The 10,093-nt window shown below is 29.8% G+C and overlaps 6 protein-coding genes across 6 annotated transcripts; 4 read left to right on the forward strand and 2 right to left on the reverse strand.

Moving 5' to 3' along the window:
- The first annotated feature begins 25 nt into the window (after positions 1 to 25).
- On the forward strand, positions 26 to 1,828 carry Prp19 (pre-mRNA processing factor 19). The gene has a single exon (XM_047055863.2). The coding sequence runs from the start codon at positions 148 to 150 to the stop codon at positions 1,684 to 1,686; it is 1,539 nt and encodes a 512-aa protein (XP_046911819.2). The 5' UTR covers positions 26 to 147; the 3' UTR covers positions 1,687 to 1,828.
- mRpS17 (mitochondrial ribosomal protein S17) lies at positions 1,726 to 2,263 on the reverse strand. The gene has a single exon (XM_047055877.2). It carries the CDS (start codon positions 2,188 to 2,190, stop codon positions 1,855 to 1,857), a length of 336 nt encoding a protein of 111 aa, XP_046911833.1. The 5' UTR covers positions 2,191 to 2,263; the 3' UTR covers positions 1,726 to 1,854.
- Positions 2,264 to 2,326: 63 nt separating this feature from the next.
- On the forward strand, positions 2,327 to 4,226 carry Nop56 (Nop56 ribonucleoprotein). The gene is made up of 3 exons (XM_047055864.2): positions 2,327 to 2,430; positions 2,489 to 3,418; positions 3,469 to 4,226. Exons 1-3 carry the CDS (start codon positions 2,428 to 2,430, stop codon positions 4,066 to 4,068), a joined length of 1,533 nt encoding a protein of 510 aa, XP_046911820.2. The 5' UTR covers positions 2,327 to 2,427; the 3' UTR covers positions 4,069 to 4,226.
- Positions 4,177 to 6,501, reverse strand: rho-5 (rhomboid-5). Its single transcript, XM_047055862.2, has 5 exons — positions 6,193 to 6,501; positions 6,037 to 6,114; positions 5,495 to 5,968; positions 5,017 to 5,419; positions 4,177 to 4,944 (listed from the first exon to the last, which is right to left on the reverse strand). Exons 1-5 carry the CDS (start codon positions 6,322 to 6,324, stop codon positions 4,178 to 4,180), a joined length of 1,854 nt encoding a protein of 617 aa, XP_046911818.2. The 5' UTR covers positions 6,325 to 6,501; the 3' UTR covers position 4,177.
- Positions 6,502 to 6,654: 153 nt separating this feature from the next.
- Positions 6,655 to 7,773, forward strand: l(3)73Ah (polycomb group ring finger 3-like lethal (3) 73Ah). Its single transcript, XM_047055875.2, has 5 exons — positions 6,655 to 6,816; positions 6,897 to 7,049; positions 7,128 to 7,423; positions 7,491 to 7,571; positions 7,637 to 7,773. The coding sequence occupies exons 1-5, from the start codon at positions 6,711 to 6,713 to the stop codon at positions 7,685 to 7,687; spliced, it is 687 nt and encodes a 228-aa protein (XP_046911831.1). The 5' UTR covers positions 6,655 to 6,710; the 3' UTR covers positions 7,688 to 7,773.
- Positions 7,774 to 7,853: 80 nt separating this feature from the next.
- Positions 7,854 to 10,068, forward strand: LOC124492862 (lysosomal dipeptide transporter MFSD1). Its single transcript, XM_047055866.2, is given in 7 exon segments — positions 7,854 to 8,281; positions 8,356 to 8,626; positions 8,690 to 9,083; positions 9,085 to 9,113; positions 9,192 to 9,616; positions 9,684 to 9,795; positions 9,862 to 10,068. Coding segments are annotated over 7 exon segments (1,461 nt in total). The 5' UTR covers positions 7,854 to 8,100; the 3' UTR covers positions 9,911 to 10,068.
- The last annotated feature ends 25 nt before the right edge of the window (positions 10,069 to 10,093 follow it).

Genomic DNA, 10,093 nt, shown 5'->3' on the forward strand with positions numbered 1-10,093 from the left:
GCTTTTTTTTTAGCATGCCATTTTGTATTTTGCCGACACGCTCATAGAAAAAAAAGTTCATTGAGTTTGGCTATTGTTTTTTTTTTTTTTTTTGGTTGAAATTTCAACAAGTTCCAAACGACAAAAAACCGATCCAATTTGAATATCATGGCTTTTCATTGTGCATTAAGCAATGAAATACCTGAAGAGCCTGTAATATCACCACATTCTGGTGCTATATTTGAAAAACGTCTCATATTGAAATATTTGGACGAGAATAAAGTTGATCCAATTTGTGGTAAAGAATTGACTGCCGATGAATTGATTGCCGTAAGAACCGCACAAATTGTTAAGCCAAAACCACCATCAGCAAGTAGTATACCGGCACTTTTGAAATCATTACAAGATGAATGGGATTCTTTTGTATTGCATGGTTTTAATATGCGACAACAATTACATACAACAAGACAAGAATTATCATATGCATTATATCAACATGATGCTGCTTGTCGTGTTATTGCACGTTTAACAAAAGAATTGACTGCTGCACGTGATGCATTGGCTACATTGAAACCGAAATCATCTACATCAGTTATTAATAATCAAACAACGATGGCTAATAATGATATGAATGAAAATAATCAAGATAATGATCAAAATCGTATGGATGATGACACAAATTCTGGATTACGTAATGATGTTATTGAAAAAATATCCAATAAAGCAGCTATATTGACAGCTGAACGTAAAAAACGTTGTAAAACCATTCCAGTGGATTTAACTAAACCAGAAGAGATAAGCCAATTTAAAACCATATCATCACAAACTGGACTGCATAGTGTTAGTATGCCTGGAATTGTTGCATTGGATATTTGTCCATCAGATTCAAATAAAATGATTACTGGTGGCAATGATCATAATGCCGTTATATATGATCGGAATAGTGAACAAATTGTTACTGTTTTGAAGGGACATGGTAAAAAAGTCAACAATGTTATTTATCATTCGAATCAATCAAATGTAATAACAGGATCACCTGATGCACAGATTCGTGTTTGGTCAGTACCGGAATCCAAAACACTTCAAATAATACATGCACATGAATCACCTGTTACATCGATTAGTTTACATGCTACTGGTGATTATTTACTTAGCACTTCGAATGATGAAAAATGGTCATTTTCGGATATAAATACTGGCAAAGTTTTGATTAAAGTTGGTGATCAAACAGCTAATCATTCATTGACAACGGCTAAATTTCATCCAGATGGTTTAATTTTCGGCACTGGAACATCAGATTCATTGATAAAAATCTGGGATTTAAAAGAACGATCAAACTTGGCAAATTTTCCTGGCCATACTGGTGCCATATCGGCAATGTCATTTTCAGAGAATGGTTATTATCTGGCTACATCGGCAGAAGATTCGTTGATAAAATTATGGGATTTACGTAAATTGAAAAATTTCAAAACCATAACATTGGAAGAAGGATATCAGATTAAGGATCTATGTTTTGATCATACTGGAAATTATTTGGCCATTGCTGGTACCGATATTCGTGTCTATATTAGTAAACAATGGGAAATGATAAAAACATTTGAAGATCATGTCGGAATTGTTACTAGTGCACGTTTTGGCCATAATTCCACATTCATTTGTTCAGTCAGTATGGATCGTTCATTGAAAATTTATTCCTCACACAATTAATTGATTCATTTTTTTTTCACATAAACACCAACCATTCTGTAATTCGGAATTTTTTCTTTATTTTTTTGACAAAAACATCAACAACAAAAAAAATCAATTATCATCTATTATATCATTGCTTGAATAAATTTTTGAAACTTTTTCTCTTTTTTGCTAAATATTTATTGATTATTTATTAAACATTTTCGATAATCGTTGATAATCATCAACATTTTCATAATCCAATGTTTTTTTACCCGTTAATGGATCGATTATATTACCAGATTCATAGACAATTTTTTCCACACGATAATCAATATCCAAACGGAATCGTTCATCAAATTTACGCAACAATACCCAATCACCTGGATTACAGACATTATCTTGATCATGTGCTAGAATGGTTTCATTTTCACGAAAATGTTTATTTAGAAATGAATCAAATTTCAATTGTGGTATCAATAATCGTATCGTATTTTTTTTGGCTGTTGAAATACATTTTCCAATTATTAATGATGATGACATTTTTGGAAGATTTTTGTTGTCTTTTAATAAAAATCGATCAAAATTAGAAATTTGTATGCAAGAAGAATTTGTTGATATATGATCAGCATGGAATCATCCATACAATAAATTCATCAACCAGATGGCATTCTAGTCGCGAAAAATATGGTTTCCTTTACTATGCAGTTGTGAGCACGTGTGTGTTTTGTGGTTTGATTTTTTTTTTTTTTAAATTCAATTCAATTTTCATCGAACAAAATGGTAAAACAATTTATCTAAATTTTCTCAAATTCTAATGACAGGCTTTAATTTTTTTAAGGTGAATAAACTGTACGTGTTGTACGAACATGCTGCTGGCTATGCACTTTTCAAAGTGAAAGAATTTGAAGAGATAGCAATGTTTTTGCCACAGGTTGAAAAAGCCACATTGAATGCTGTCAAATTTAAAACATTTGTCAATTTGGTTGCATTTTTGCCATTCAAATCTGGTACAAATGCATTGGATAATATAAATAGTTTATCCGAAGGTATCATACATGAAGATTTACAAGCATTCCTTCAAACAAATCTTCCACAAAATGTGAAAAAATCGAAAATTATACTCGGTGTTGGTGATGCAAGAATCGGATCGGCAATCCAAGAAACATTGGGCTATAATTGTCAATTTACTGAAATTGTTCCTGAAATATTGCGTGGAATTCGTTATCATTTTCATGAATTGATTGAAGGATTAAGTCTAAGTTCGCTTGGTTCAGCCGAATGTAGTCTTGGTCGAAGTTATTCACGAGCTAAAGTAAAATTCAATGTTAATCGTGCCGATAATATGGTCATACATAGTATCGGTCTTGTCGATCAATTAGACAAAGATATCAATACATTTTCAATGCGTTTGAAAGAATGGTATTCATATCATTTTCCAGAATTATCGAAAATCATTACCGATAATCATATGTATGCAAAAGTGGCACAAATTATTGGTGATCGTAAAGAATTCATTGCTAATGAAGGTGACACAAATACGCAAGAACGTTTGGAAGAAATTATTCAAGATTCATCCAAATCAGCTGCTATAATGAGTGCGGCTAAATCATCGATGGGAATGGATATTTCAAAAATTGATCTCATCAATATTGAATATTTTACCTCGAAAGTTATTTCATTGGCTGAATATCGTAAACAATTAATGGATTATCTTGTTTCTCGTATGCACAATATTGCACCGAATTTATCTGCTTTAATTGGAGAGACGGTAATGTATTTTCTTTCATATTTTCTAATCTAACGACGTGTTTCGATTAGGTTGGTGCGCGTTTAATATCACATGCTGGAAGTTTAATAAATTTATCTAAATATCCTTCGTCCACTGTTCAAATATTGGGTGCTGAAAAAGCATTGTTTCGTGCATTGAAGAAAAAAGGTAATACACCTAAATATGGGCTGATTTATCATTCAACATTTATTGGACGTGCTGGTAATAAGAATAAGGGCAAAATTTCACGATTTTTGGCCAATAAATGTTCAATAGCATCAAGAATCGATTGTTTTGCTGAAGATGCTACTGATGTTTTTGGACAAAAACTTAAAGAACAAGTAGAGGAAAGATTAAAATTTCTGGATACAGGTACTATACCGAAGAAAAATTTGGATGTCATGAATGAAGCAATTGAAGAAGCTGCCGTTGATATTAAAAAACGAAAGAAAAAATTGAAAAAAGAAAAGAAACGAAAATTGGCAGAAATGGAAGCAGCCGAAGAAAGTATGATCGATATGAATGGTAATCATGAATCGGCGGAAATGTTGGTAGCCAACGATGGTGAAGAAGAACAAGAAGTGGTGAAAAAACCGAAAAAAAAGAAGAAAAAACAACATAATGACGATAGTGTGATGCTCACGGCATAGAGAATGTGTTTGAAACTTGAATTTTTTTCTCTTTTTTTTTGTTTTTTTTTTCATTCATTCAATATATAATCAATCAATCAATTTTATTCATTACAACGATTTATACAATTCAATTCAATGCTTTTATTTCATCATAAACAATATCGATTTTTGAACAATCCATAATAATTGGCAAACAATTCAATAGATTTGTATAATAACGATATTGTTCCAATAAATCTGTTGCAAAAATAAATAATACAATCAATATTGTTGTTAATACAATAAACGAAATTGTTGCTATTATTCTTGATGTCATTGATTTACTTTCATCTGGATGTACAATGGTTGTGATCAGAAAACCGTATATAAAACCAAATACTAATGAATAGATATCGACAAATGGTAATAAAAATCCAGGTACAAAAAGTATAAATAATGCAACAAATATTTTAAGCATTATAATCACTTTTCCATTAATGTTTTGTTGTCTATAACATTCAATGAATAGAAATGAAATTAGTCCCAACAATGATGCATTAGGTCCTACTTCAGGTGTTAATGGTAGAAATATTGCACTGGCCATATTACCACCAATACCGGATAAGAAATAAATCAATACGGTACGCCAAATACCCAATAATTGTTCCAATCGTCTCATGAATACATATTGTATTACTAGATTTATCAACAATTGAAACCAACCAGCATGTATGAATAATGATAAAAATAAACGATAAAATTGATGTGGCCATAATGAATCACCACAAACATCTTCCATACAATTCACTTGTGAACAAAGACTAGCATGAGGATGATGATGACCTTTGATGAATTCACAATATTCTTTTGATGCAAGTATACATTTACCATAGATTCCAACACAACAAGGACGAGCTTTACGAAACGACAAAAAAATATTGATTTACAATACACGAATGGTAAACAAAAACAAAAAAAACTTCTTACCTTGTACTTTACATTTCATATGAAGATCTTTAGAACGATAGATTGCTTCATTATCATATTGATTACAAATAGGCCAATCGGTTATATTTTTTTCATAACTAATGTTCATTGATTTATCCATACAATAACGTGGATCATTACCACATACAGGTCCGGATCTATTGGGCCATTTAATCCAAAATGAAGTTCGATTTGAACATTGTGATTGTGCTGTTTGAACACATCCGCTTAGATCATTTCGTAGACAGCAACCATATTCATTTTCTAATGAATTTCGCATTTCAATCGATTTCATTATATTCATATCTCTTCGCATACATGGTGTAAATTTTACACCTGCTGAAATTAAATCCGAATAACTTGGACCATACCATATATTTGGATGTTGATAATAGGTTGCTGGCTATGTGTATTCAAAAAAAACAGAAAAGATTAAATAACGAAAATCAAACAAAAAAATTATTGATTGATTTCATACCTGAAACGAATTGGTTTGGTGCCAAATTACTTTTGAAACTTTAGTCTCCGTTTTACCACATGGAACAATTCCATAAGTGGACAAATAAATCATAATAAACAATTCCATTGCAATGAGCCAATAAGTGAACAAAGGCCACATTTCACCTTTGGCACGATTTTTCCAAAAATTATTGGCAAATTTTAATCCTAAACATCGCCAAATGAATCCAGATCTTTCACGTTTTAAACGATAAATTTGTGTTTGAAAATAACGGTCAAATAAATCATGATGATCATTGTTGGATAATTTTAATTTTTTTGCCGCTTCATTCTGTTGGTCAATGTTGTCAAATAGATAATCTTCTTTGCATCGACAATCGGCGCTTCGAAGTACCAATGCACTTTCAAAACCTTGAAAACGACATGGTTCATCATTCGTACATTCTGTATCAGTTGTATCATCAGCATATTTTACATTTTCATCATACTTTAACTAATTGATTGCAAAAAAAAAGAAAGAAGTGAATTACAATGAATTAAGAATTATAAGCCATGTCATACGGTTCGAAAATTATCCAAATTTAAAGAAATTGCAAATTCTCCATCGTTTTCCTCATCATGAATTCCATTCGTTTGTGACTAGATTATGTTTAGATAGAATAAAATTTTTTTTAGATTAGAATCTAATAATCTAGAATTTAAAAAAAAAAAATTTACTTTTGGCACATCATTCATGGACGGAATCGATCGATGTTTTTTAATCTTTTTGTTCTTTCCATATCGAGAAAGTGTATGATGAAGTCGTTGTTCATAATTATTTTCTTGTTTTTTTCTATTAGAATTTGACATTTTGGATCGGATTTACAATTGCAAAACATTACGATCAAAATTTCAAAGAAGATGCAATATTTTTGCTAAAGTAAACACTCATTTTTGTTGGATTTTGTTGTTGTTGTTATCGTTAATTTGAGATTATGTTGGATTTTCGATTTTCAGTTACTCTTTTGAAATTTCAATGATGAGAATGATGATGATGATGATATGATACTATGACCATGACGACTCAATTGTCATTGACTTTATGGCCAAAAGATGGCATTGTTTTATATTCGATTCTATTTCGAGCAACCATTATTTTTATCATCATCACGTTTTTAATTTTTGTATACAAAGTTCGTGTAATCATTATATTCTAGTTTTTTTTCACTATTTGATTTTTCGTCGTTGAAACAATAATGGAACGTCGTATTAAGCTAAAATCATTAAATCCATATATTACATGTAAAATATGTAAAGGATATCTAATTGATGCTACAACCGTTACAGAATGTTTGCATACATGTAAATTATATATTGGCAACATTTTGAATAATCATCAACAACATTAACACTATTCTTCTTTTTTTTTTGTTTCATTTTAGTTTGTAAAAGTTGTCTTGTTAAACATCTTGAAGAAAATAATACATGTCCAACATGTAATATAACCATACATCAATCACATCCATTACAATATATAAGCTATGATCGAACATTACAAGATGTTGTCTATAAAGTTGTTCCAGATCTACAGCAAAGTATGTCGGCATTATTGTTTTTCTATATAAAAAAAATTTATCCAAAATTTTTATTCTTTTTTTTTAAAAAAAAAATAGATGAAATCGAACGTGAAAGAGAATTTTATCGTTCACGTGTTATGCCATATCCAAAATCTAATCTAAATTTAATTAAAATGTTAAAAGATGGTAATTTGAATCATCCAAGTCAATGTACAAGCGAAAATTATCATCGTGATGATGAACAAATTGGCATCGAATTAATAACAAGTTCAGAAGAATTAATTAAACAGATAAAAGCAAAATTTATTCGTTGTTCATCACAATTGACAATAAATCATTTGAAAAAATTTATATCAAAATTGATCTATAAAACTACCGATAAACATAAAGACGTAAGTAGTGTTTATATTCATATTTAAACATTTATTTAATTCCATTTCATTCATTCATTTGTTAAAGATTGATATACTCTATAATGAAGAATTACTTGGTAAAGATCATACTTTGAAATTTGTTTTTGTTACTCGTTGGCGATTCAAGGTAAATATAATATAAATAAATACATTGTTGACTCTATTAATTTCATTGTCTCTATTTTCCTTTAGAGTGGACCATTAAAATTGTATTATAAACCATCACATAATTTAATTTCATAAATTTTTTTTTACATCAACTCATTTTGAATTCATCAATTTATCATCATCATCATTTTATTTAATTAAAAAAAAATTCATTTTTTTCATTTTGTATATTCGTCCATTTTGAATGGATCCTCGATTTTTTTTTCAATAAATCAACAATAATAAAAATTGATGATGGGTGATGGGTGTTTGATTGATATATTGATTTGATTGATTAATGATTTAAAAATGTTTATAATCATCGATCCACTTTGATTCTCAAATATATTATTTGATTATGACAATAATTTTCGCTGATAAAAGATTAACGATCTCAAGTTTGCTCTCTGGCTTATGATGATAACGCCATCATTTTTTTTTGTTTTGTCAAACATTAATCAATAACTCATTTAGTGTTTTTCATAGTTTACTGTGTGTGTTGATTGATCATGAATTTTCCAAGATCAGAAACCGAAGAAAATCTGGTCCAATACGACCTTGAACAAGAACAAGAACAAGGACAACAAAATGATGTTGAAGAAGCGTCATCATGTTTTGGAAATATTTGCCATCCATCAAGTCGAACGCATAGATATTTTGTCCTGATATTTATGTGTTTTTTGGGTTTCGGTAATTTTTTTTTTTCATCAGACTACATAATGATTCTATATTCATTTATTTTTCATTCGATAATGATATCATAGGAAGTTATTATTGTTATGATAATCCGGGAGCATTACAACAACAAATCATAACTGATATGAAGATTGATGTCAGTTCATTTTCTCAACTATATTCCTGGTATTCATGGCCACAAACAATTTTATGTTTTTTCGGCGGTTTTCTCATTGATCGTGTTTTTGGTATCCGTTTTGGTGCCATCATTTTTGCTACAATCATTTTCATTGGTCAATTGGTTTTTGCCACTGGTGCTTTACTTGATCATTTTTGGCTTATGAATTTTGGTCGTTTTATGTGAGTAATAATTTAAGTTTTGTTTCGAAATAAAGTTTTTTTTTCGTTTGTTTTTCTGGATAGATTCGGTATCGGAGGCGAATCATTAGCAGTTGCACAGAATACTTATGCTGTCAGTTGGTTTAAAGATAAAGAATTAAATATGGTTTTCGGTTTACAATTAAGTATAGCACGGGCCGGAAGTTCAGCCAATTTTGTTTCAATGGTTTCAATATATGAATTTGTTAATAAACATTTTCATGGCTATAAATGTCTTGGTATTGCTTTATTGATTGCTTCCATCACATGTCTTTTCTCATTAATCTGTGCACTGGTATTGGCTTATTTCGATAAAAGAGCAACTAGAATGTTGAAAAAAGATACGATTATGGTGGATGAAAAAGTCAATATAACCGATGCAAAAACATTTCCATTATCATTCTGGTTAATAGCATTTATTTGTGTTTCATATTATGTTAACCATTTTTCCATTCACAGCACTTGGAAGGTAAGTGATTATTGATTGATATGGCATAAATAACGAATAATAATAACCCTGTTCATTTTTCCTGTTGCATTTTTGTAGTTTATTTTTTCAACGAAAATATGAAATTGGACAAAAAGAAGCAAATTTTTATGATTCAATCATATATCTTATATCAACATTTGCATCACCTGTACTTGGTATTATGGTCGATATGACTGGAAGAAATTTATTCTGGGTATTAAGCGCCACATTAATAACATTGATTGCACATGGAATGTTGGCATTCACATTTATTCATCCATTAATGGCTATGATCATAATGGGCATTGGATATTCGGTATTAGCTTGTGCATTATGGCCAATGGTTGCATTGGTTATACAACAACATCAACTTGGTACAGCTTATGGTATTATGCAATCTGTACAGAATCTTGGCTTAGGCTGTGTTGTATTAGCCGCTGGTTATATTGTCGATTCAAGAGGATATATTAGCCTGGAACTTTTCTTTTTATCATGGCTATGTTGTAAGTAAATTAAATTGTGTAAAAAAATTCTTTTCATTCATCATTTTAATTTTGTTTTTTTTCTCAGTATGTTTTTTCATTATCATTATTTTATATATGGATGATAAACGTAAAACAGGTGGAATGCTTAACATGTCGGCTAAACAACGTAAAACTTATCAAGAACAGAATCGAATAGCGTATGTTTTTTATTTTTTTTTTTTAATAATTCATTTAATTAATTATTATCATGTGTCAATTTATAGAAATACAATCGAATCTGAATCATCGAATCAGGATAAAAAAGATGATTAGACATGCATACCACTTGGACACATTGATTGATAAAAAAAACGAACAAACAAACAAATCATCATTGACCGTTATAATCGATAGGAAATTCCATTAAATTAATTAAAATTCAATAATAATATTTTTTATTTCAATAAATTTTTGATTTTTTTGAATTAAAATTTTACACGAATTACGTACTTTATG

Source organism: Dermatophagoides farinae, chromosome 1 (assembly GCF_024713945.1).
Source record: "Dermatophagoides farinae isolate YC_2012a chromosome 1, ASM2471394v1, whole genome shotgun sequence".
Classification (NCBI taxonomy): domain Eukaryota; kingdom Metazoa; phylum Arthropoda; class Arachnida; order Sarcoptiformes; family Pyroglyphidae; genus Dermatophagoides; species Dermatophagoides farinae.

Coding starts and splice junctions, on each gene's coding strand:
- Prp19 (XM_047055863.2), top strand. CDS start 148: ATGGCTTTTCATTGTGCATTAAGCAATGAAATACCTGAAGAGCCTGTA.
- mRpS17 (XM_047055877.2), bottom strand. CDS start 2,190: ATGTCATCATCATTAATAATTGGAAAATGTATTTCAACAGCCAAAAAA.
- Nop56 (XM_047055864.2), top strand. Junction 3,419..3,468: donor CTGCTTTAATTGGAGAGACG/GTAATGTATTTT, acceptor TGTTTCGATTAG/GTTGGTGCGCGTTTAATATC.
- rho-5 (XM_047055862.2), bottom strand. CDS start 6,324: ATGTCAAATTCTAATAGAAAAAAACAAGAAAATAATTATGAACAACGA. Junction 6,115..6,192: donor CCATGAATGATGTGCCAAAA/GTAAATTTTTTT, acceptor AACATAATCTAG/TCACAAACGAATGGAATTCA. Junction 5,969..6,036: donor ATTTGGATAATTTTCGAACC/GTATGACATGGC, acceptor GCAATCAATTAG/TTAAAGTATGATGAAAATGT.